Source organism: Mixophyes fleayi, chromosome 7, assembly GCF_038048845.1.
Source record: "Mixophyes fleayi isolate aMixFle1 chromosome 7, aMixFle1.hap1, whole genome shotgun sequence".
In the NCBI taxonomy this organism is placed as follows: domain Eukaryota; kingdom Metazoa; phylum Chordata; class Amphibia; order Anura; family Limnodynastidae; genus Mixophyes; species Mixophyes fleayi.
In genome coordinates, this window is record NC_134408.1 from 8534033 (window position 1) to 8561126 (window position 27094).

Below are 27094 nucleotides of genomic sequence, written 5' to 3' on the forward strand. Positions count from 1 at the left end.
ATTGCGGATCAATGATCTGTCCACTTTACTAACACATATCCCCCTCCATGTTTTTAATGCCTATATCCAGACCACAGAGCTTTGAACAAGGTTAGATACCTGTATGAGCTATTTATTCACCCAGCGTATTTTTATTAAACATGATGAGACCCCCTCCCCTCCATATCACCCCTTCTCTCCATGTATATGAAATATGAATGTTTGGCTGGTTCCTGACCCTTACCTCTCTACCTTCCATCTCGTTACTCTTCCCGTTGGTTTCGTTTTTTTCTTTGTATAAAGTTCAATTTTAACCATTGGGTTTTGTTTTTTTAAAATGTTTGTGTAAATAAATGTTTCAAGGTGACTATTTGTTAAATTAATTTTATTTAGAAATATACATATATGTCGCACCCACATTTGAAAAATAGGTTTCCTATTGGAGATGTGTGGCTTGCACTCTATTGATATATCATTTATATATGTTTTTAAGTAAATATTTTACCATCTGTATTGTTTTCACACTGAAAAATAAAGTAAGCGATTGGTAGTGACAGAACCCCCATCTGTTCAGAACAGACGCGGTGTGAGAAATTCTCCTTGTTTTATCATATTACACCAAACAAAAAATAAAACTGTTTTCTAGCGTTCCTGTTCTGTTTATCGATGTCATGTGACCAGGGCCGAGGGTAAATGTCTCTACGGTGCATCATCGCCCTCTTGTTAGTGGGGGGTGACTCTCTTGTGAGGTGGATGCATAGAAGATGGCACCAGCGTTATGTGTTTAGTCCAAGTTAAAGAGCCGCTCTATCTGAAGCCCCATACGGGGATGAGATTACGGGTTTCTCTCTCGTATATATCGGGGATGAGTCCTAAAGGAGAGGGCACCAATCTCACAGTGTTTTTGCCAAAGAGCTTTTTCTCGTACTGGATCAGCTGCTGCCAGAATCCAGCGTTGGGCCGGACCACAGGCCTCCTCGTCTTAACCCACTGGTGGGCATCCAGTAGTGAGAGGCGATGATACTTCATCAGGTAAGCGATGCAGAGCGTGGCGGAGCGGCTCACCCCCGCCACGCAGTGAACCAGAGTCCTGCCGTTCCTCTTTCCGTTCTGGTGGATACGATCCGCCACTGAGTCAAAGTACAACGCCAGGGGGGCGTGTGGCAAGTCTGGCACGGGCACCTTGATGTAGTCTACATCTGGCCAGTTGGAGTTGGGGATCTCCAGAGTGGCGTTCACAATGCAGGTTACGTTGCGGGCATAAACCAGCTGCCTACTGCCTGCGGCATTCCCACTGGAGAGGTAGAGACACGGGCTGATCTGAGCGATGCTGCCCAGGCCGGACAGTCCGGTACTGGAAGTTCCACTTACAGCCGTGGGTTTGGTAGAGAGAGCCGGGGGTGGAGAGCGTCGTAGAAGCCGATGGCTACGGAAATTCATGGCGGGGAGCTGCAGGGGCATATAGAGAGGATTGCTGCAGGCTGGAAAGCTGGAAATAAAGATGTTTCCTGGAAATCCCACGTCTCTGTCAGCAATCACTTATTGCAACCTGGGGTGGGAGAGAAAAAAATAACTTTACACACAAACAGCCTCTACTGTCCCTTTCATGACACAGATAATATAAGGGGTGGTCCTGGTACAGCACAGTGTACAGCATGTCAGACACTACAGGATAGAGCTTCATCTGGGGAAATACATGGTGCATCTATAGTGAGAGAAAGATCATGGACCAGTCTACCTACTGCGACACCCAGCGCAGCTTTATGGGGTTCTAGGAGCCAATAGTGCCGTTATATTGAGGGGCCAACGGGGCGAGGTGACATCCTGCCGAGGTGTGAGGTGTGGGATAATGAGGCATCTAGGGCCAGGACATGGAAGGCCAGCTTGTGGGGTGAGGCACCATGGGAATAAGGGCTCTGGTGCTATCTACAGCAATTCTGACTCATGCAATGAATCAGAGCAGGTGGGTGACACTGCTGTGTGACAGGAACTAACTCTTACTCTCCCCTCACATTGTGGGGTATCATAGACTGTAACATATCTGCACTGTATGAACATAAGAGGTAGTGGTGTAACCTACCTCGCCTCCATCGTTAATAATTGGTGCGCATTCATGTCACAGTGTAGTAGTGTGTGTACTGGGCTGTGTGTATATACATGTCACAGTGTAGTAGTGTCTGTACTGGGCTGTGTGTGTATATACATGTCACGGTGTAGTAGTGTCTGTACTGGGCTGTGTGTATATACATGCCACGGTGTAGTAGTGTGTGTACTGGGCTGTGTGTGTATATACATGTCACAATGTAGTAGTGTGTGTTCTGGGCTGTGTGTGTGTACATGTCACAGTGTAGTAGTGTGTCTACTGGGCTGTGTGTGTGTGTGTATACATGTCACAGTGTAGTAGTGTGTCTACTGGGCTGTGTGTGTGTATACATGTCACGGTGTAGTAGTGTCTACTGGGCTGTGTGTGTGTATACATGTCACGGTGTAATAGTGTGTGTGTGTGTGTATACATGTCACGGTGTAGTAGTGTCTGTACTGGGCTGTGTGTGTGTACATGTCACAGTGTAATAGTGTCTGTACTGGGCTGTGTGTGTGTGTGTGTATATATATATATATATATATATATACACATGTCACGGTGTAGTAGTGTTTGTACTGGGCTGTGTGTGTATATATATATATATATACACATGTCACGGTGTAGTAGTGTCTGTACTGGGCTGTGTGTGTGTATACATGTCACGGTGTAGTAGCGTCTACTGGGCTGTGTGTATGTGTATATATATATATGTGTATATATATATATATATATATATATATATATATATATATATATATATATATATATATACACATACACATGTCACGGTGTAGTAGTGTCTGTACTGGGCTGTGCGTGTGTGTACATGTCACGGTGTAGTAGCGTCTGTACTGGGCTGTGTGTGTGTGTATATACATGTCATGGTGTAGCAGTGTGTGTACTGGGCTGTGTGTGTGTATACATGTCACGGTGTAGTAGCGTCTGTACTGGGCTGTGTGTGCGTGTGTATACATGTCACGGTGTAGTAGCGTCTGTACTGGGCTGTGTGTGTATATACATGTCACGGTGTAGTAGCGTCTGTACTGGGCTGTGTGTGTGTATACATGTCACGGTGTAGTAGTGTCTGTACTGGGCTGTGTGTGCGTATACATGTCACGGTGTAGTAGCGTCTGTACTGGGCTGTGTGTGCGTGTGTATACATGTCACGGTGTAGTAGCGTCTGTACTGGGCTGTGTGTGTATATACATGTCACGGTGTAGTAGTGTATGTACTGGGCTGTGTGTGTATATACATGTCACAGTGTAGTAGTGTCTGTACTGGGCTGTGTGTGTACATGTCACGGTGTAGTAGTGTCTGTACTGGGCTGTGTGTATATACATGTCACGGTGTAGTAGTGTCTGTACTGGGCTGTGTGTGTACATGTCACGGTGTAGTAGCGTCTGTACTGGGCTGTGTGTGTACATGTCACGGTGTAGTAGTGTCTGTACTGGGCTGTGTGTGTATATACATGTCACGGTGTAGTAGTGTCTGTACTGGGCTGTGTGTATATACATGTCACGGTGTAGTAGTGTCTGTACTGGGCTGTGTGTGTATACATGTCACGGTGTAGTAGTGTCTGTACTGGGCTGTGTGTGTATACATGTCATGTCACGGTGTAGTAGTGTCTGTACTGGGCTGTGTGTGTACATGTCACGGTGTAGTAGTGTCTGTACTGGGCTCTGTGTGTATACATGTCACGGTGTAGTAGTGTCTGTACTGGGCTGTGTGTGTACATGTCACGGTGTAGTAGTGTCTGTACTGGGCTGTGTGTGTATATACATGTCACAGTGTAGTAGTGTCTGTACTGGGCTGTGTGTGTGTATACATGTCACGGTGTAGTAGTGTCTGTACTGGGCTGTGTGTATATACATGTCACGGTGTAGTAGTGTCTGTACTGGGCTGTGTGTGTATACATGTCACGGTGTAGTAGTGTCTGTACTGGGCTGTGTGTGTATACATGTCACGGTGTAGTAGTGTCTGTACTGGGCTGTGTGTGTATATACATGTCACGGTGTAGTAGTGTCTGTACTGGGCTGTGTGTATACATGTCATGTCACGGTGTAGCAGTGTCTGTACTGGGCTGTGTGTGTATACATGTCACAGTGTAGTAGTGTCTGTACTGGGCTGTGTGTGTATAGATGTCATGGTTTAGTAGTGTCTGTACCAGACCTGAGCTGTGTCACGGTGTAGTAGTGTAAGGACTATAAGACACGGGGTTGGTACAGTAAGCAGCGTAGCACCTCGCAGGTATGGAGTATAATATTCATGTCTTACCTTTGTTCTGCAGTCTGATCCCGTGTGGATGTCCCTGGGTGCAGCGTGTCTCTCTCTGCTCCTCCGGCTTTATGTGCTGGCTCTGCAGAGAGGATGATGCAGGGTGTGAGGGGGGCGTGTGAGAGGGAGAGACACACAATGCCCCCTCACTGCTATACATATTCATGGCAGGATCTGTGCGCTGCTTCCGTTAACACATTACTAGCTGCACTGAGGGAGAGCAATGCTATAGCATACCTCCCTATTAACTCTTCAGCTGCAGGGATTCTGTTATACTCACACTATTACAATCCTGCAGAGCATTGCACACCACTCTAATACCAGGCAAGCAGAGCATTGCACATCGCACTATAATAGCAGGCAAGCAGAGCATTGCACACCACTCTATAATACCAGGCAAGCAGAGCATTGCCCACCACTCTATAATACCAGGCAAGCAGAGCATTGCACATCGCACTATAATACCAGGAAAGCAGAGCATTGCACACCGTGTTATAATACCAAGAAAGCAGAGCATTGCACACCGTGTTATAATACCAAGAAAGCAGAGCATTGCACACCGTGTTATAATACCAAGAAAGCAGAGCATTGCATCTACACCACCTGAAAACCAACACTATGCTAATATTGCTGGAGCACTGTCCCAATGTCTCAGCAGAGCATTGCTCCTGCCACACGTTTCACCTGTCAGGTACAGCTCTTCCGGTGGTTCTGATGTCACTCTTGTGAGGGTGTGATGTGAGGGACAGGGTGCAAACCTGACATCATCTGACAAACAATAATCAGCCAATCAGAAGGAGATATCCTCAGATGTCATTAGCTTATTTGTGTTTCCTTGGTTACCCCACAAGCTGTTAATGGACTGACTTAAAATGGAAATCATAGAGGAGCAGGATAGGATAATGTAATGTGATAATCAGGGGGATTAAAGCCTCAAGTACGGGAACTATGACATCAGTTCCATCCACTAGAGATTCCCAGCGTCATCCTTCATGACTGCACAGAAATACAATGGTGTCTGCAGAATGAACAAAAACAAATTTAAATTGCACCTGTCCACTACACACAGTGAGGACAGTTATTTTGTGGCCTGAACCATTATGGTGGTTACTAGGTAGATATATTCCATGTTTACCTGGGTTTCCGCCCCGTAATCCAGTTTCCTCACACGGTCCACTGAAATACTTGTAACTTAACTTTCTACTTACAGAATCTGTGCACATTACAGAAATCAGATGGTAAGCTCTACTGGTGCAGGGACTGGCGTGTCTGAATATCCATTTCTGTGAAGCGATGCAGAACATTTTGGCGCTATTTAGAGAACAATATATATTCATGAGAATGCGGCCTTTCCGTTCACCAGAAACAGTTCCAGCACTGAGCCGTGAAGACAATTTGGGATCTGAACTAATCTCCATGAGAACGCAGCATCATTTCACTAAGGTCCAGGGAAGTCACTCATAACTAGACACTCTCATCAATGTGGGTTCAGATGATGAAAGAGCCAATTCCAGTGCTTGGTGCACATCCAGTAATTTTGTGACAGTGATTCCTGACTTTGTTGCAGACTTACATCTATCACAGATCATTCTCAAGCACAGAGCATAAAATATTAGCCAATTTTGATGATATTATTACAAATACAAATTGTCATCCAAAAATGGCAGCTTCATTAAGTCTCCTTGTAACTGTCTTGCAACACTTTTAGCCCACAAATCACTGAAAATTTGCAATTAAAAGGTTCAACTTTTTCAGTGCAAACCCTTCACAGGGTATTATCATCATCCCACCTGTGTACAGGTGTGCTGAACATCACATGACCCCATATGAAGGGCGTGACCTACCTATTAATAGGTATGTTGTAATTGGCTGCTGCTAATTGAGTGAACAAACAAGGGTAACCCTCTGCTTCCCCATCCCCCTTAGTAAAGCTGCAATTTGGGTATAGAGGGTGAGTAAAGAACCACTATTTTAATATAAAACCTGTATTTTTGCAATTTATTTACAGAGACCAAAGAAAGATACAAACTGATGTAAAGTATTAAATTAGAAGATGGTCAATTAAGCAGCGGAAACACATATGTGTGTATGATAATGTAGTGATGTTATCTGCAGGTTTGTGTAAATGTTATACTGGACAATGACTTGAATCTGACATAATTATAGATAGATCAGGCAGCCTCTGGTTGGCAAAGCATGCTGAGGCTTGTAGTTCCACAACTGGAGAGCCGCAGGTTGTCTGCTGTAGCCTCATAGGTATATATACCCAGAAGAAATGAGGGAGGGGGTTGTATGAGGGGTAAGAGTTGATGCTATACACAATACTCTGTGTGCTCGCAGTACAGCCGCCACCATGCCCAAACGCCAATCGAAGACTATGGAGTTGGCGCTGGATTTAACCCCTTCCTCCCTGCACCTTCTGAAGAGAGCACAGCTGCAGCAACATTGCAAGAAGCTGGGCCTGCGAGGCGCAGGAAAGGTGAGGCACACGGGTGTAAACTCACATTTTGGGGGGGGAGGTATAGTGTGCGAGGTACAAACATGTAACTCTTTCCTTATGTGTAGAACACAGAGCTCATCGAGAGGCTGCAAGACCACTTCAAGCAAGCAGCCAGCAGTGACCAGGTGGGTACAACTAGCCCCCTATAGTCTGCATCCAATCTACGGGGGCAGATATACAAGAAACATGCATTAGGCTATGAATGAGTTCAGAAACCTACAGTGTTACAATAGTATGCATCTAATTCAATTACAATAATGCCATTAGCCATATTTTATCTACTGCCTGTAAATCTGCCCCAACTGCCCACATACACAACACCTACTGCCCTGCACAACCCTTGTGTATCACCCACTTGCTCATCACTGTAGTGTACCTGTCACCAAAGAGACCCCTTGTTGTGCACTAGTTACCAGGTGCGACCCCAAGTGTTACAGCAATCTGCCCACTTTTATCCCATTTTTTGCTACTTCACTCTTTGGTGTAACACCGGTGTTTACCGCCTGTCCTGGAGTGCCCCCCTGTGTGTGCACCACCTCTGTGCCGTCTCCCCAGGTGTGTGCCCCCCATATTGTGTATGTGCCTCCTGCCCAGGTGTGCCCCCCCATGTTGTGTGTGTGCCCCCTGCCCAGGTGTGCCCCCCCATGTTGTGTATGTGCCACCTGCCCAGGTGTGCCCCCACCCTGTTGTGTGTGTGCCACCTGCCCAGGTGTGCCCCCCCATGTTGTGTATGTGCCCCCTGCCCAGGTGTGCCCCCCCATGTTGTGTATGTGCCCCCTGCCCAGGTGTGCATGTGCGACCTGCCCAGGTGTGCCCCCCCATGTTGTGTATGTGCGACCTGCCCAGGTGTGCCCCCCCATGTTGTGTATGTGTCCCCTGCCCAGGTGTGCCCCCCCATGTTGTGTATGTGCCACCTGCCCAGGTGTGCCCCCCCATGTTGTGTATGTGCCACCTGCCCAGGTGTGCCCCCCCATGTTGTGTCCCCCCATGTTGTGTATGTGCCCCCTGCCCAGGTGTGCCCCCCCATGTTGTGTATGTGCCCCCTGCCCAGGTGCGCCCCCCCATGTTGTGTATGTGCCACCTGCCCAGGTGCGCCCCCCATGTTGTGTATGTGCCCCCTGCCCAGGTGCGCCCCCCCCATGTTGTGTATGTGCCCCCTGCCCAGGTGTGCCCCCCCCCATGTTGTGTATGTGCCCCCTGCCCAGGTGCGCCCCCCCATGTTGTGTATGTGCCCCCTGCCCAGGTGTGCCCCCCCCATGTTGTGTATGTGCCCCCTGCCCAGGTGTGCCCCCCCCCATGTTGTGTATGTGCCCCCTGCCCAGGTGCGCCCCCCCATGTTGTGTATGTGCCCCCTGCCCAGGTGTGCCCCCCCCCATGTTGTGTATGTGCCCCCTGCCCAGGTGTGCCCCCCCATGTTGTGTATGTGCCCCCTGCCCAGGTGTGCCCCCCCATGTTGTGTATGTGCCACCTGCCCAGGTGTGCCCCCCCATGTTGTGTATGTGCCACCTGCCCAGGTGTGCCCCCCCATGTGTATGTACCCCCTGCCCAGGTGTGCCCCCCCATGTTGTGTATGTGCCACCTGCCCAGGTGTGCCCCCCCATGTGTATGTACCCCCTGCCCAGGTGTGCCCCCCCATGTGTATGTACCCCCTGCCCAGGTGCCCCCCCCATGTGTATGTGCCCCCCCCCCCATGTGTATGTGCCCCCCTATAGCTGGTCATGTGACTGTGACCTTCCTTATAACAGAAGTCTCCGCGGACCCCTCCCCCGGACCCCCAGGATGCACCAGCGGAGGAGATACCAGGTGAGACCCTCTAACACCTGTTACCTGTGTGTGCGGCTCCAGCACTGCACCGGTTAACCCAACTGCACATCACGTGACCGCTGTCCAGCCAATGGCAGCCTGGAGACCGACCTCCCGATATTCCGTACAGCGCGCACACCCACTCTGAGCCGCCAGCCAATCACAGGCCGGCGTGACGTCATCACTAGTGAGGTCCCAGCCGTCACCTAGGTAACCGGGGGGGGGGGGAGCTATTCTGGGTGATAGAGACCCTGTAATATATATATATAATGTATGTATCACCAGACCATCATGTGTGCATCATACATATATACTATGTCACCAGTGTGTAATATATATATATATATATAATGTATGTATCACCAGACCATCATGTGTGCATCATACATATATACATATGTCATCAGTGTGTAATATATATATAATGTATGTATCACCAGACCATCATGTGTACATCATACATATATACTATGTCATCAGTGTGTAATATATATATATAATGTATGTATCACCAGACCATCATGTGTGCATCATACATATATACTATGTCATCAGTGTGTAATATATATATAATGTATGTATCACCAGACCATCATGTGTGCATCATACATATATACATATGTCATCAGTGTGTAATATATATATAATGTATGTATCACCAGACCATCATGTGTGCATCATACATATATACATATGTCATCAGTGTGTAATATATATATATATATATATATATATATATATATATATAATGTATGTATCACCAGACCATCATGTGTGCATCATACATATATATTATGTCATCAGTGTGTAATATATTTATATATATATATATATATATATATATATATATATATATATATATATATATATATATATATATATATATAGATAGATATCACCAGCATGTACCCTGTATACACATAATATAATATATATATATATATATATATACAGATAATACACAGGTATAGACAGAACTGTATTATAGATTATGTACACGACACAGGTCTGTGTATACAAGGTCAGCAGACAGGCCATGCACAGATAGTACAGATCTGTGTACATATCTATATACTTCTATAGGCCTCCAGCCAGTGCAGTTACTATGGGATGTTCCACGTGTCTAGTAATTACCAGCCGGGCCAGTAAAATGAGACTTATTATTCATAGGGAATAAACAATACTGATATAAGAAGCTGGTATATTTCTATCAGGAGAGGTGTTACCTAGTTACCATCAAACCTATACAAATCTATGCAAACACTGCTCCTATAACGTCTAACCATTCTCCTACACCAGACAGCAATGCAGAGAGCAGTAGATAGTGATTCATTGGTAACTTATTTCAGACCACTTAATTAAGTGGATTATAGGAAAATAAGTATTGTGCATTAAACCTATAGGGCCTATAAAAGGGGACTGCCCTGGCTCCGTTCCATTATATCTACTTATCAGACTGCACCTGAGGGAGTAGGAGTTGAATTGTAGCTTTTGCACGGTGTCCTTATGCCCCAAGCAAATACCTAACATACTGCACAGCTAGGGCCTGAGCCAAGGTGCGTGTTCCTGCAGGATCTGTGCAGCACAACGGTAAGACACATCAGAGTATTCTGCATCGGCGTGTATTCAGTGCGCTGTACTGTGCTTCCTTATCCCATACTCACCAACAATCATGTACAGCGACGCTTGTCATTCTAACCACATCCCATGCAATAATAATTCATATTTATTGAATTTCATACCACTAGATTTTTCTGCAATTTAACTCTATTCAGTAAATATAAACTTACACAGCTCAGGGAATAGAATCATAAAAGAATTTGGTCTGACGTGCAGAAGAATAGGAATTTTATTGTCTTTGGTCAGTAGTGAAAGACAGAGACAAATCTTTAAAACCTGAGCGTACCTAGAATTTAAGGACTAATTCTATTTTATCTGGATTGGGACTAGTGATCATTATTGGTTGGTCCTACCTCCAAACATGGGCGGGATTGCAGCACGTTGGGGGGGAGGGGGGGGTACCAAACATCCCCTCCGCTCGCCCTGGTAGTATCTGTCGTGACCTATGCAGACCCGGGATTCCATGACACAGGACTGGTCCTACTGGGAGTCCAGTAGGACCAGTATTGTGATTGTGGCCAAGTATTTAACGGCTGTCCAGATGCATGCCCAAGGAATAAAATGGGATCCTTTTTTTCGCAGTAGCAGGCTCCTCTAGTGTCTGAACCCCTACACCCACAGGATAATATAAATATATATAATAGACATTTTTATATATTAAAAAAATAAATAATTATAACTTAAATTAAGCTGATGTTTTTATACTTGTTAATTGTAGGGGCACCACTGTAGGTTGCCCACACTATGCTGCTTCTTCCACTTAAACTGCTGTTTCGAAACCAGTGGATCGAGTGGAAGGGGTAGTGTTTCAGTGGAGCCTGTATAATTAACAAGTACCCTTTTTCTCTTTTTTTAGAAATGAAAATAACTTGATCAGTACAGCAATAAATAAAATGCTTTATTCCAAGAATAAAGCACTTTTTATAATACTTCTGTTCTGGTAATATCACCGGACAATGGTGTTACCAGGGAGTAACAAATTAATATATAGGGTGAGGCGAAAACAACCGCTATTTGCAAAATCAGCCCCTGTGTTCTATACCTAAAAGCACCTTTTAAGGATGGGCCAGTGCTGTGTACTCGCCCCCGAGGCTAAAATTTTCCATCCAGCCCCTGCTTGTCATGAAGTTACATGATTCCCTTTGGTGTCGGGGGCCTGCCAGAAAGGCATGTGTTCTTCCTTACCACAATGTATGAATTTCTGCAGAGGCAAATTAATGTAACCGCGGGTAGATGGGGGATGGACACTTTTAGTTTTTGACAGTCTAATGATCAGAGGACGCCAAGTGTAATCTTGGTCTCCTGACCCATTAATCTGTACAAATCCCTTTAATTATTTCACGGCACAGTGTGATCAGTACACAGGTTATACCAGAGGGGCGTCCTGGTTTTCTGTTTAGAAACATTCACGAGAGGAGGCGAGCCAGGACACTCTAAGGGCTGTGGAACTACAAGTCCCAGCAGATGAACCACTGGGGGCCAACTGTAAATGGACAGCCACAGGTGATTTACATTTATAATCTGACAGGGCATGCTTGAATTTGTAGTTCCACAGCGACTATAGGTTCAATAAGCCTGATCTACTTAAGGCATCTAATGTAGTAACAGAAGTGTTTCAGACAGTAAATGACATTTGGAATGCGCTGTGTAACCAGATGGGAGAAGCAGTTAAACCTGTTCATAGTTCAGTCCTAATTGCCAGCCATTAAGCGGTAAATGCCACTTTCACTGCCCAGGGCAACGTTCTCCAGACAGGTGATGTCAGCTCAGCAGTAACTGAGTAGACAGCAGTGTTCCAAAAATAGTGTAGCTGCTGTACCACCCCCGTCTCAGGTGCCAGCCCCCCCTACAGGTGCTAGTGCTTAACTCCCTCCCGTGCGTCACTCTCGGAATACCCCAGTCCTCCTCAACGCAGGCTCTGGTAAAGGGAACAGGAGCCCTGGCACAGTCAGGTTTAGTAGCATGTTAGTTGGTGAGCTGCTGACACAGGTGTAGTAGCGCAGTTCTTCAGTAAGACACATAAGGCATTGGCTCACACAGATGGTGTCAAGAGCTGACGCTCGGTCTTCCTTGGAGCGGTCACACTGCCTCTCGACCCCTACACTGCCAGTATTAGTCACGTTTGAGTATCCCAGGAGCTGACTTGATTTAGGTGCCCCTGCTAACAATCTAAGGGGCTTGTTCCCACACACAAACTGGGATAATGGATAAAAAAAAATGCATTTTACACATTGGAGATTGATTATCTTCTGAGTCCTCACTGTAGCAGTATGTGTAGCCAATTCTTTCCAGGATACATTTTTTTATCAATAAAAAAGTGATTTTAAGTCTTTTATGTTTAAAGAGAAAATAGAGGCACTGATTGACATTAATATATGTAAAAGGCTATGTATTAATGACCACCGTTCTTTCTTTCCTCTTTAGCAGGTTGTCATGTAAGGGGGAGGATCTTCTCTAATCGAATAGACCGGGAGAGACTGATAGCTTGACAGTCTTGCTGGGCAGAACTGCACTATGTGGATTGGATGATTTATATATAGGGACGGGGCTAATGATATCACAGTAACTCAGTCTTCACTTTTGGACCTGTATGAGATGCAAATTCATTAGTACATTGTGGGAGGGGCTCGTAATAGAGGTGGGGGGCAGGTGCCAGGGGGGTAAATCATTGGCTCATATTCCCAACAGTGACTTTTAAATACTGCAAAATAAGAAATGTCAAGCAAAGTTTATGTTAAACCAGAGCAGGATCGTTCATTAGCCAACCTTGACTCCTGCCCAGGGGCCCCAGCACCGGGAGGCCAGGATTGCTCTAACCTGGGTGCGTGTTTTGGACAAATGAATGGGGCCAAGGGGCACAAACCAGTATCTTTCCTAGGGCCCCATCAGAGTGTGAGTTATACAGTGATGATCCAGAATAACATGCACGCCTTGTCTTCTTGCAGGAGGAAGAGGGTGGTGTGTCATCCACGGACAGGAGCTGACTATTGATCGCTGGTACCAGCTGTCTCTGCGTTGCGGGCGTGTCTGCGTTACCAGCCGTGGTACCTGCGTCTCCCTGCACCTGGTCCCCTCCTCTATGCCCACCCCCCCTGGGCTGGCCGACAATCTCATCTGCGGAGTGTGCATGGAGAGGTCAGGGGGAGAGGGCGATATCTTATCGTTGATCATGGTATAGGATGTTTTACATGTATGAAACTACTGATTTATGTGCTGCTATGCGGAGAGTCCCCAAACCGGTGGTCCTGCCGATAGCTGTCATCTTCTGCTCGCCCGTACCAACATACCCAGTACAATCACATCCCTTTTCATTGGATTGTTATCGAGCGTTGTGGTTGTTTTTGGGGCCACACACCCTGCAATGTCACAATAGGCGGCCAGCGTAAGTTAGTGACACGAGGTGTGGGACAGGCTTTCTTTAAAAATATGACAATGTGCGGTGAGTAACTTCTAAAATAATTTCCTTAATAAACAGCTGTTGTGACATTCATGGAAAGCGAAGACAATACAGGTCGCCCTACTCTACAACATATTAAACTTTTGGTGGCCTGTGTCAAAGACTCTAAAAAGAGCCCTTGCAGGGTAATTACCTACTCCGTCCGGAGTCCTTATTGCAGGTTATGTTCTCATTGCCCCATTAATATATTTCAGTTCATAGAGATTAATAGAATTTGAAATATGAAGATGTGTTTAGAATGACAGTGTTGCAAGTTAAAAATACACTGAAGTCATTGTGGTGTATTGGGGAAATATCGTAAAGATATTCTGGCCACGTCTTGTGGGGCCGTACTTGTCTGTGAGACCTGTTAGTGCTCAGATAGGCAATAACTTTTACATATTTTTATTCCCTCATCTGACAGAAATGAAGAGAAGGAATCTCGCCTACGACAAAAGTCTGGTCTGCAAGGTATGAATGGTGGTCACCACTGATCAGGGAGATATATTGTATATAGCCAGGAAAAGCCCTGAGCTTTGGTCATCCATGTTGGTGACGTTCCTGTGAGGCAGCAGTCAACATCCACTACATGGACAAAAGTACTCGGACACTTGACCATTACACCAACAGGGACTGTAATGACATTGTATTCAGATACATATACTCTAATATGGAGTTGGTCCCCCTTTTGCAGTGATAACAGCTTCCACTCTTCTTGGAAGACTTTCCACAAGATGTTGGAGTGTTTCTGTGGGAATTTGTGCCCATTCATTCTGTAGAGCATTTATGAGGTCAGGCACTGATGTTGGAGGAGAAGACCTGGCTCACAATCTCTGTTCCAGGTCATCCCAAAGGTGTTCAATGGGGTTGAGGTCAGGGCTTTGTGTGGGCCAGTCAAGTTCCTCCACACCGAACTCATCAAACCATGTCTTTGTAGTCCTTGCTGTGTGCACTGGGGCACAGTCATTTTGGCATAGAAAAGGGCCTTCCCCAAACTGTTGCCACAAAGTTGGAAGCTTAGCAGTGTCCAAAATGACTTGTTATGCTGAAGCATTAAGATTGCCCTTCACTGGAGATAAGGAGCCCAAACCCTGATAAACAGCCCCATACCATTATCCCTCCTCCACCAAACTTCACACTTGACATATTGTAGTCAGGCAGGTAATGTTCTCCTGTTATCCACCAAACCCAGACTCGCCCATCTGCCTGCCAAACAGAGAAGTGTGATTAGTCACTCCACAGAACATGTTTCCACTACTCCACAGTCCAGTGTCGGTGTGCTTTACACCACTCCATCCGACGCTTGGCATTGGTCTTGGTGATGTGAGGCTGCATGCAGCTGCTGTGCCATGGAAACCCATTCCATTAAGCTCCTGCCGCACGTGGTCTTCCGCTTTGTGGCTGAGTTGCTGTTGTTCCTAAACGCTTCCACTTTTTAATAATATCACTTACAGTTGACCGTGGAACATCCAGCAGGGATGAAATTTCATAAACTGTTTTATTGTAAAGGTGGCATCCTATCACAGTACCACGCCTGAAGTCACTGAGCTCTTCAGAGCAACCCATTTTGTATCACAAATGTTTGCAAATGGAGACTGCACGGCTAGGTGCTTGATTTTATACAGCTCTGGCAACGGGTCTGATTGAAACACCTCAATTCAATAATTAACAGATGTGTCCAAATACTTTTCACTATATAGTGTTAGGTTTAGTGCCCAGAAATATGGTATATTGAGCTTCCCTGATGTTTTTGTGTATAAATAACACTTTGTTTATTTCAGAGAAATCCTGTCCTAACACTGGTCTGTTGAAATCTGCCTCTGTCAGGTGAGTGACGAATTTGATCCATATCTTACTCTGTGTCTCTGATTCTTGTCCTGCCCACAGTCACATGTCTCTTCTCTCTGCAGAGCGTCTCGTTCCCGTAATAAGTCTGGTAAATTCCAGCCCCAAGAGGACCCAGAGTATGCTCGACGGGTAAGAGGAGCAATGTTCTGCAGGAGATACCTAGAGGTGGGAAGAGTAATTGCCCCTTGCATGGGGGTTAGTGTGAAACAGAGCATCATAGATTATCATGTGCATAGGGTACCTGTGTGCTGTGAGGTCTATAAAAACTGACCCCATAGCGAAATTTACCCACAAGCTGCGTCTAGACATTTTCAAAACTGGTCTGCAAAATATTCTTTGTTTTGCATTTGGGTGCAAAAGATTATGCATTTCATCAACTATCTATCCCTATTATGCCACCTAGCAGAATGACATGATAGAGGCGTTCTGTGGAACATACTGTACTGGTGGAACGTGGGCACCACTGCGAAACAGCCGTTTCTGCCTTAAAGCACCAATCCCTGTGATTTTACACCACCCGCTGTGTCTATATACATATAGGCCGCTCCCTCTGCAGCTTGTCCGTAGTTCAGCCATTAAACGGCAATTGTGACTCTTGCAGGTGGATGAACTTCTTGACCAAATGGCCTTGGGACAAGTTGACTCCGAGAAGGTGCTGCAGTCAATCCGTCCAGCCGTTTTCCATTCTCCACTTGGGAAACAGGAGTACAGCCCCATTCCTATCTAACGCCTGAACGTGGGGCCTTTCCCGGACGTTTTTTTTAATGTATGAAATAAAAATGGACTAATTTTACCTCAGAAATTTCTCAACGTTTACTAATCTGGAGCATATTGTCCTCTAACTTCCCTGTCAATGAACCTTTTTTTTGCTATTTTTAGCTTCATATCTACTTAAAGTAGCAAATAAAAGATTTATTGATATTTAAATAGAAATGATGACCTTGCTTTTAAAGTGTACCTGTCTCTGACACACGGTAGAGGCGGCCATTTTGTGGCATGAACCATTATTTATGAAAATGCAGATTATTAATTCACTAGGAACCGGTGACTTCACTGGGGGCACAAACATACATTGATTTTCAATTATGAGAGAGAATCTTGCTTTAACTGCACCTGTCACCCACACAGGAGGCCATTTTGTGGGCTCAACCAATGGTTTTTAGAAGAATGCACCCTATTAATTTGCTAGGACCTGTGAAATTACTGGCGTGTTTTGTACCTCAGTGATATCATTAGATTTTGGTGTTGGTGATGGGATACAATACCATGCATAATTATTGGGGGCAGCCATTTTGTCAGCTGAACAGATACATTCCAAGGGATTGGAAAGGGGAGTGCATTTTAATTAAACAAGAGACGTTATTTATTTTTTACAAATCTCGCTCTTTATTGCCTGAAAATAAAGCCAGTTTGAGAAGCGGAGCTGGAGGTGACACAAACAGACAGTATTTGGAGATTTAAAGGTGTGCCTGAATCAGCCACTCGTTGGCGCACGGTGGCGGCCATGTTTGAATCTCCCGGACAAAGTGAAATTAACTTATGGAAAAAAGAGACAGACAGTGGCGTACAGCTGAGCGATCACTCTGATCCTTTCTGGTAGCAGAACGATGAAAATAGCAACACTGTGTGAATATGGGGGGGAGGGGGGCGAGTGAATTGATTTGGACTCTGCATAAACCCCCCGGAGCTGGAGGATTTAATGGAGTCATGGATAGCTCCCGCTAGAGCACAGACATTGCAGTATTACTTTGGCACAAATGACATTTACAAGGGTGAGAGGTCACAGGATGACGGATGAAAGAGGTGAAGGCACAGAGTTTTAAACAGACTAGTCACCTGACACTATTAAGCGTTTGTGGTGCTGGACAATGGTGGCCATTTTCTTGGAGACCAAGCCTGAACTTGGATCAAATAAATCCCTGAATTTTTTTTTTTAAAAATAAATTTTCACTTTTTTTTCTTCTTTAAACTTGATTGTAGTTAAAAAGGGGGTTTTAAAGTAAACACATCTCCCAAGAGCTGTGCCAAAAAATATTAAAAATAATTTTTGTCCTGACAAAATTGGGCAATTAAAAAAAAAAAAAAAATCTGGACCGCTCGTTGTATCCACAGTAATTTTTACATACAATCCTGGGCTTTACAACACCTTGCTGTGGAGGAAACATGAAGACAAGGGGGAGGAAGTGGGGGGCGTTAACAGTAATAAGCATGGCTCTGCTTAGACCGGTTTCTCCAGAAACCAGCACCACAATACAACAAAATGTGTCTATCCAGAAATAAAATAATATATAATATCCCTCACTGAACTCACTGTTACTATAGCGTGTGGGTCATCGTACATTACTGTGCTATTTTAATGAACCTGCGGGGGGGTCATGGTTGTCTACAAGATGGCTGTTCCCGCTCCTTTGAGAAGACAATAGGAAAGGTTCATCTCCCCCCAAGTGTTTATAACTCTGTGGGTGATTGTGTAAGATCTCATGATGGACGATCGCAGGGTGAGGGACTGTGCAGCTTGTGATTGCGATCAGTAAATTAAGACCCTCGGTCGGTGTATAATCTGATTTTCGCTCATGTATGGCCCCACCCGCCCCTTGTTGTACCCATAACTTAACCCATCTTCAAATCGACACCTCGTACTCTCGGGTATCCTGAAAGAGAAAGAGTTTAATCAATGTATATAGAGCAATGCATGACACTTACGCCCTATAACTATACATTCCTGACCCAGGAACCTGACCGTATCGCATTCACATGGGATGGAACCATTCTCCTAATGATGGCTAAAGATGGGCATAATTTAGTGACTATAGAACAGTCTTCATTGCTAATTAACACAGTACGACTATTGCTAACATTGCATTTAGGTGCAAGATTTGCACTGGTTCACAGCAATTAGCTTATATCATTTTACCGTGAAGCAAGGGTCTGGTTGCTGTGTAAGGTGCAAGTTTTACAGCAAAAGCAACACCACCTTTTTGTACAGCTACCGAGCCAGTTTTAAGAACCCCCACTCCCTCATCTGAGGCTGCCAACCTTTGTATTGCATCCACCTTTCTGCACAGTCAACATAGAGCCAGATGAACCTTTATCACACACAGCAATCCCAGCCTCCCTGTGTAATAAATGATATATTGCCACACTCACCCCAGCCTCGTATAATGGGTTGTTGAAATCGGACTCCACGGTGATGGGACTGTACGAATGAGAGGCCGGGAAGGAAAACCCAAACAGAGACTTTCCTTGAAATCTGAGGAGAGAATCGGGACAGAGGAGTCGGGATTAGTCGCGGAAAATCCGGCATCGAACTCTAGCTCATGTTCTGGAATGTAGGCGATAAATAATAACTACAATCTGGTTTCTATAGGCAAAACCTCCACCTCTCCTTTGTAGAAGTTTTAGTCAATCTACCCCTAAGACCTCATACCTATTAACAGCATGGAGGTGGCACGGATTGGTACCAATGTCCCTTTACTCATTAGCATATGCAGTTGCGGATGGGAACATTCGCATTGCGGTGCAGTTTTTCAGACACGTCCATTGGGATCTTTCATTGACCCCTCCTTGACCGCAAGTGCAAGTGTGTATTGGTCACTGCCTACCAAGCACGTTTTGCCGTGTGCTGTTATTGCCGAGTGGTAAATGCCCTAAGACTCTCAATAGCACATTATATATATATATATATATATATATATATATATATATATATATATATATATATATATATATATATATATAGTGGATAGTAGTTGTACTATGATCTTTTGCTGTCTTTGTGCACCAGGAGTCTACACTCAATGGCTGCCATTTTATGGACTAAACCAATAATAATTGGAATGTAGCCAATCAATTCACGTCACTCACTTTGTGTAATAGATGTAAATTCCACCAATCAGCAGAATGACCAAGATGATTGGCAGGAAAATGGCGAGCGCTATGTTCCCGCCTTCCATTTGGTGGGAGGGGTCTGTTGTCTGGGCAACTGGAAGAGGATGAAGACAGGTTAATCACGCACAGGGGGGTGCACGAATCTGCTTTGGATGTCAAAATATGGGGTCACAAACCTCGTAGACATGAAGGTGATGATGGATAATGATCAGTGATTGCATTGGATGGAAGAAAAGTAACGTATATTAGTAATGTCATTTCAAGGGGCACACGAAGGGAATGGTACAGTCCGCCGTAATGGTAATGACTTTTTTGGGGTGACATATTTGCGGGGACAGTGACAAGCAGCCGCTAATTCAGACCTTCTAACTTCCTGTCGTCCAGGAGCTCCTCATACGCAACTGAAAGAAAGGAAAACAGGGCCTTAATGTAATATAAGTTACTGTGATGTTATATAGGGGGACGGTATATGCTACTGGCAGTACTATTATTACTCAATGAGGGACCAATTGTGGGTGCAGAACAACTTATACAAAAAAAATGGACAAACTGGAATAAAAATAAAAATATCTATCCAGCGGAATCCAGTCCTGTGCTTAAATTATTAATAACCAATTAGGAAACTGCTCACAGAGGATTTCCCCTTCAGACACCTTTTCAATAATCGGTTTGTACACACCCTCCTCTTAACTTCTAATAAGGTTATTGCTTTATCTCGACACGAGTATGTTTAAAAATTGAAAATGGACAAGGACAATTTTCATATTGCTTGTGACTAGTGTAATGTACCGGACCAGCGGAGAAATCTCACGCCCTGTGGTGACGTCTCGGAGGAACCTCGTGCCTCACTATGACACGCCTGTCGCACTCACTTTTACAGAGAGGTGGTTGGTTGGTCCACTGAGACGGATGTCCTGGAACGCAGATGATGGTGACTTCACCGATCAGCTCAAAGCCCTCGTAACAGAAGAACCTCAGCGCCTCCCCAGCCTGGTAGTGATGCTTATAGAGCGTCTGGTAACCATTCTCTGGGACCCCGGGGTTCAGACAGGGCTCGTACTTCACTGGAAAATGGGTCACAATTAATCACAAACACCGAAACAGGGCAGACGAGGTGTAAATGGGGGAACAGTGAATGATCTGTGCATATATGCTCAATATACAAATTATTTATAAATATCTGTGATTCATCCAGTTATATAGCTTCCAACTCAACACCAGTGGTATTGACTCAGCCCTCAGTTTTACCCCTCATACCCAGTCCCTCGCCAAATCCTGCCACTTCCTCCTCCGTAACATCACAAAAATCCTTCCCTTCTTCTCTCAAGAAGCAACCAAAATCCTGGTCCATTCACTCGTCATTTCTCATCTACTGCAACCTCCTTCTCACTGGTCTTTCTGTCTCTCATCTTTCTGACCTTCAATCCATCCAGAATGCTGCGTTAGGCTCATCTTCCTCTTCTCCTCTGTGTGAATCTCTTCATCGGCTCCCTATCAGCATTCAGTTCAAGCTCCTTAACCTCACTTACAAAGCCTTTACCAACACATCTCCCCCTTACATCTCTGACCTTGTCTACAGGTACATACCTACCTGGCCACTCTGCTCCGCCTCTGACCTCCGCCTCAATTCACCTCTCATTACCTCCTCCCATGCTCACCTCCAAGACTTCTGCCGTGCTGCCCCTAATCTTTGGAACTCCCTAACACACGTCTCACTCGACTCTGCCCCAACCTTCAGTCCTTCAAACAATTACTCAAAACTCACCTTTTCAAGCTCGCCTATCCTACCACCTCCTGACCATTCTATCTATCACCTCCTCTTCCTCGTCTGCCATCTCCATTTTCTCCCAGTTAGTCCTATTGTCTCTCACCACCCCTCCCTCTAGAATGTAAGCTCTGGGGGGCAGGGTCCTCTCTACCTATTGTCTCATGTCCGTCTACTGTCTGACTCCCTCATACATCCTGTCATGTCTTTTGCTGCACTCTGTGTGATTCCCTGTAGCATTATTCACACTCATCTGGGCTACTTATATGTATTACCTCATCTATTTGTTACCTGCTCCTGTATCTGGCTCTATGGAATCTGTGGCGCCTTATAAATAAATTCTTAATAATAATAATAATAATAATTTATCAGTGATAACGCCACACTGTGTTCATTGTGTGAACTGCAGCACGCACCTGGTCTGAGCGTTAGACTGACGCTAATCCCTATTTTAATAGTATATTGGTATTATATATTGGAATTATGAAAGGATACAGTCATCTCCCCATTTATACTTCATGTTTAATACATTTCAATATTCAAGTTACTCAGTCAACCTAAATAAAGAATTTTAAGAGCTTTTTGTTTAAAGCTCTACATAAGTTTCATACAGTGTAGCTTGGTATACTACAATGTTATGACTTATATTCTAGTCATATTTGTGGATGGGTGAGGGGTAGAGAAGGTAAGAAAGTATAGTGTTGTATAAGTTACTCACAGACACACTTGGGGATACGATCGCTCCATTTGGGGGTTCCGGTGTCTCTGTTGTAACAAGTCAGGATTTCACTCCCTTCTAGCGTATAACCCTCATTACACGAATAGTGGACATGAGAGCCAATGGGAAACCGTGGGTCAAACGCCCTGCGTACTCCATTAGCGATCTCTCCAGGGTCTGCGCAGTTCAAGACTAGAGAGAGCAGAAACATGTACACTGATTATATAGCGGACAGTGGTGGCAATGTTCAGTAGGGTGATGCGATGCAGTCTTGTGTCGCCCCAATCTATGTAATATCTCAGCATAGCACTTGACGGGTGATGCGATGGGGTCTTGTGTCGCCCCAGTCTATGTAATATCTCAGCACAACACATAACGGGTGATGCGATGGGGTCTTGTGTCGCCCCAGTCTATGTAATATCTCAGCATAGCACATGACGGTTGATGCAATGGGGTCTTGTGTCGCCCCAGTCTATGTAATATCTCAGCACAGCACATAACGGGTGATGCGATGGGGTCTTGTGTCGCCCCAATCTATGTAATATGTCAGCATAGCACATGACGCTTGATGCAATGGGGTCTTGTGTCGCCCAAGTCTATGTAATATGTCAGCATAGCAAATGACGGGTGATGTGTTGAGGTCTTGTGTCGCCGCAGTCTATGTAATATCTCAGCATAGCACATGACGTTTGATGCAATGGGGTCTTGTGTCGCCCCAGTCTATGTAATATCTCAGCCCAGCACATAACGGGTGATTTGATGGGGTCTTGTGTTGCCCCAGTCTAGGTAATATCTCAGCATAGAACATGACGGGTGATGCAATAGGGTCTTGTGTTGCCCCAGTCTAAGAAATATCTCAGCATAGCACATGAAGGGTGATGCGATGGGGACTTGTGTCACCCCAGTCTATGTAATATCTCAACATGGCAGGTGATGCGATGGGGTCCTGTGTCGTCCCAGTCTAAGTAATATCTCAGCATAGCACATGAAGTTTTATGCGATGGGGTCTTGTGTCACCCCAGTCTAAGTAATATCTCAGCATAGCACGACGGGTGATGCAATGGGGTCTTGCGTCGCCCAGGTCTATGTAATATCTCAGCATAGCACATGACAGGTGATGCGATGGGGTCTTGTGTCGCCCCAGTCTATGTAATATCTCAGCATAGCACATGACGGGTGATGCGATGGGGTCTTGTGTCGCCCCAGTCTATGTAATATCTCAGCATAGCACATGACGGGTGATGCGATGGGGTCTTGTGTCGCCCCAGTCTACGTAATATCTCAGCATAGCACATGATGGGTGATGCAATGGGGTCTTGCGTTGCCCAGGTCTGGTAACCTTAGCATAGCACATGAAGCTCAGACATTATACTCATGCTTACAGTAAGGGTAGGAGAGGGTTGTAGAGTTGTCTTAACAAGTGGGCATTTATTGCTGTATATAGATAAGCTTGGCTGCTATATAAAGATGACTACAGAAACTTCCCTCATAGTCAGTAGATAATGTGCCTCAGTTGTCCACAAACATTTGCTAATGCAAAATAAATGACTCTCTTCAGCACACTACACAAAAGGCTGCTCCACCTGTACACTGACTGCAAAGACAATTCTGGGGGGGGGGGGGGTCAGAAGCCCTTTCCGTCAGTCCATCCTACTCTCTCTTGTGCTGTAATTACCCCAAGTCCAGACAAACTGACCCAGTCACTCACTCTTCTCGCAGGTGGGAGGGGCGTTGCTCCAGGACAGATCCCATTGGCAGGTCAGGATGTCTGAGCCGATGATGTCATAGCCGGGTTCGCACTGATAGGTGACGACCGTGCCGCGGATCAGATCAGGGTGTGAGGACGTTTTCCAGCCGGACTGCACATCGGGCAAGGCCGAGCAGGTGTCATTCCGGGGCACCTCTAGGGGGAAGAAAATATATTAATACATCATATATTCAGTTATTCCTGTTCCCTAGACACAGAGGAGGCATGCAGCTGAAACACTAATATCAAAATGAGGCATGGGGCACACAGTGCCTCAGTGATGTCACTAATTCCTAGTAAATGGATATGCTGCATTTCAGAGGAGTCAGTGAGCTGAACCACTGTCATGAAAATGAGCCATGAGGCACACAGTGCCTCGGTGATGTCTCTGATCCCTACTGATTGGATAGGCTGTATTGTCACATTACACACAGAGGAGGCAGGGAGCTGAACCACTATCTTGAGGTATGAGGCACGCTATGCCTCACTGATGTCACTGATCCCTACTGATTGGATAGGCTCTATTGTCACATTACACACAGAGCAGACGTTACTACAACCAGAGACCATTACTGCACTTAGTAACAATTATCACACTTAATTTTCTTTTCTTATTTGCGTCGGTGAATCCTGCCCAGAAATCATCGCCACCTTGTGGAGGCCGAGGTCACTACAGGTGCACAATTCACCAAGAATGAAAGTGAAGCCAACTTATAAGGATGTATAAATGTAATATGTCTCATGTGCCTGTTTCCGGTACCTTTGAAGTGGATGATGAATCCTTGGCTCAAGCTGAACACAGGGTCATTGGGGTCAGACTGGAACTGTAGGGTTACATCATTGGCGGATGAGAACAGGTTGAATCTCTGATGAACACCCATATACTGGCCCAAAACCCGCGCTGTTAGGTCATCCCCGTCATAGACCGTCAGGGCGTCACTCCGACGGATGTTCAGTCTGAAAGGCAAAAACAGGGATCAGGTGTATTGTGCGTATCAATAATAGTGAATCAGATGTATTCTATCAATAAAAACAGGGATCAGATGTACTGCCTAGAAAACAACAGGGATCAGATGTATTTTGCCTATCGATAAAAACAGGGATCAGATTTATTCTGCCTATCGATAAAATCAGGGATCACTGAAGATTTGGGTTAGGCGAATCCTTAGAACCAGAGTTATCACTTCTAGAAGCGGAAATTACTGTCAGGACTTTCACATTTAGACCCCTCCTCCTTAATTTATATATGTAAATAAGAGGCACATGGGGGCGATACCTATAGAGGACGTCAGTCTCTCATCTGAAACTCTAAGTACTAATGTGCTGTAATGTAATGAGCATACATACTGTGTATAGCACAACCAGAGGGGGTATGCACAACATTCCAGGAGGTATTTACAACATTCCAGGAGGTATTTACAACATTCCAGGAGGTATTTACAACATTCTAAGGAATATTTACAACATTCTAAGGAGTATTTACAACATTCTAATGGGTATTTAGGACATTAGAAGGTCATTGGGAAACATAACAGACATTATGGGCATTACCGGGAATATACAGGATACGTGAGAGTATTATAATCTGCCGCTGTTCCCATAGCGACCATTGGTTTCCATTAGCGTGACAGACTGATCAAAGCTGACATCTGATTGGCTGCTATAGGAAACAGCATAATGGGCTAAACTAACTATTATTCCTTGAAATATACCAGTCGCCTATATGGAGGCAGGAACTCAATACTCAGCCTATCATATCTCTAGGGTAAGTGACATCGCTGAGGCACACGGTGCCTCATGCCTCAGTGACTGGCATTGATAGGCTGCAGAACTGAATATGGGTGATGGATATAACTGTGCAGGAGAGGTGATAGATGGGAGCCATAGACCAGCTTCCACTATTGTCTCCTTAGTATGTGCAGGTATTGTATGACAGCGGTCTTGTATGTAACGTGTCCTCACATCTCTATCTCTAGCAGCACTCTGCGGTCCTCCTGGACGTGGATTCCCCAAACACAGTCCTGGCCCTTGGCGTAATTCTGCGGCCAATCCGGAGACAGGATGACCCCGGCGGGCTCGGAGATCTCTCCCCCACACAGCGCTACCAGACAGAAAGAGACAGCCTGTTAGAGAGGGCCAACGTCCACCTACAGCTTTACAATAACCTGAGTTGCCGTCGTTGTAAAATAATTTTGCTACTATATCAAATCATGCCTGGTACGGTCTAGGTAGACGTTCAAGGACTACATCCCCAATAATAATAAATAATATTTATTTGCATTTTCGTTTGCATTTCAATTTAACATTAAGTCAAAATACACATGTTATAATAATATATGTATAAACTCCTGCAAGTAATATCTATATAAACTTGTGATGTCATCTCTTATAATCGCTGAGTTCTGATGTCGGATTTCTGGAATAAGGTTGCTCGGCTAACAGTCCTTACATGGTCCCAGAACTCCTCGGTGACTTCTAATATCTATATAATTTACAGTAGGGATTATCCCCTATCTATAATAGAATTACAGCTACACAAGATAACGGGGATTGCACTGTGCAGATAATCACTGAAAACCAGGGACAGCTCCGTGTATAAATAAACATTTCCAGGGCCAGGACTTTAAACCTTGGGACTGTCCCTGGAAAATAGGGACAGCTGACAAATAAGTAAGACTATTTTCCTCCTGACCACGTGGGGGGATATTCACTATTATGGGCCAGTTATGTAGTTTTACGTGGTCCTATAGTAAATTCACCCATTAATTAGCAGTAATATAGGAAGGTGACGATGTCTGTCTGCTGAGTGGATGTAAGTCCCCACATTACTTACTGCTTGGTCTAGGCTCGCCGGCCCTGCGGTTTATTTTCATCCAGGAACTGAAGAGTTAAGCCCGATAAGAGTTACCATGGCAACTGGAGAATTTCCGCGACCCACATATCACCGAACACTTCGCCCAGGATTCTCGCACGATGACGTGTGCGGGGATTAGCAGACAATAGGCCTATACTGACCAACGGGCGGGCCTCACTGTCCTGCGGGTCCCCCGTGTTATCCCAAAAGACGTACACTCACCTACAGGCTCCTGGTGGGCCTATTGTGTGACAGGGGCCTGGAGGTCTATGCTCAGACCCTACAACACCACCCCCCCGCTACACAATGTTCTGCTTCATTTACTTTGGAAGTTACTCGGCTGAGTTACATCATTTATGAGAAAGGTTTATTCTGTGTACATTAATGAATGAATTCACCCCGGGGGAAACGCAACAGTGAAACCAGTGGGGAGCTGGGAGCAGAGCACGTTGTACTGGGTGAACTGGGTGAACTGGTCATACTGGAGGGTCTGTACAGGACAGTGCCACACAGTGGTCGAATGTGTTACTACATGTTAGCAGAGGGGTGACGAATGTTCCTTTCTGATTAATAATAAAT

General features: G+C 45.2%; 3 protein-coding genes across 6 annotated transcripts in view; 1 reads left to right on the top strand and 2 right to left on the bottom strand.

Annotated features, from left to right (window-relative positions):
- Positions 1-347: 347 nt before the first annotated feature.
- Positions 348-8761, bottom strand: DUSP14 (dual specificity phosphatase 14). 2 transcript variants are annotated; one of them, XM_075178918.1, is made up of 3 exons: positions 8664-8761; positions 4337-4418; positions 348-1528 (listed from the first exon to the last, which is right to left on the bottom strand). In XM_075178918.1, the coding sequence occupies exon 3, from the start codon at positions 1438-1440 to the stop codon at positions 787-789; it is 654 nt and encodes a 217-aa protein (XP_075035019.1). In that variant the 5' UTR covers positions 1441-1528; positions 4337-4418; positions 8664-8761; the 3' UTR covers positions 348-786. The 2 variants fall into 2 exon arrangements, with proteins under 2 accessions (XP_075035019.1, XP_075035020.1); XM_075178919.1 differs by lacking the exon at positions 8664-8761 and adding an exon at positions 5021-5490.
- LOC142097242 (uncharacterized) lies at positions 4640-16336 on the top strand. 3 transcript variants are annotated; one of them, XM_075178917.1, is made up of 9 exons: positions 4640-5027; positions 6677-6815; positions 6902-6961; positions 8582-8639; positions 13205-13394; positions 14120-14166; positions 15477-15522; positions 15606-15672; positions 16145-16336. In XM_075178917.1, exons 2-9 carry the CDS (start codon positions 6690-6692, stop codon positions 16268-16270), a joined length of 720 nt encoding a protein of 239 aa, XP_075035018.1. In that variant the 5' UTR covers positions 4640-5027; positions 6677-6689; the 3' UTR covers positions 16271-16336. The 3 variants fall into 3 exon arrangements, with proteins under 3 accessions (XP_075035018.1, XP_075035017.1, XP_075035016.1); XM_075178916.1 differs by lacking the exon at positions 4640-5027 and adding an exon at positions 5534-5818; XM_075178915.1 differs by lacking the exon at positions 4640-5027 and adding an exon at positions 6509-6592.
- Positions 16337-16902: 566 nt separating this feature from the next.
- The window catches only part of SEZ6L2 (seizure related 6 homolog like 2), a 38916-nt gene continuing 28724 nt past the window's right edge, over positions 16903-27094 (bottom strand). The window contains exons 10-18 of the mRNA XM_075178907.1: positions 25624-25762; positions 24422-24618; positions 23623-23817; positions 21915-22106; positions 20304-20495; positions 19794-19832; positions 19408-19525; positions 18691-18793; positions 16903-18194 (exon numbers count right to left, since the gene is read on the bottom strand). Of these exons, the coding sequence (XP_075035008.1) occupies positions 18165-18194; positions 18691-18793; positions 19408-19525; positions 19794-19832; positions 20304-20495; positions 21915-22106; positions 23623-23817; positions 24422-24618; positions 25624-25762 (1205 nt within the window). The 3' untranslated portion in view covers positions 16903-18164. The remainder of the gene's footprint in view (positions 18195-18690; positions 18794-19407; positions 19526-19793; positions 19833-20303; positions 20496-21914; positions 22107-23622; positions 23818-24421; positions 24619-25623; positions 25763-27094) is intronic.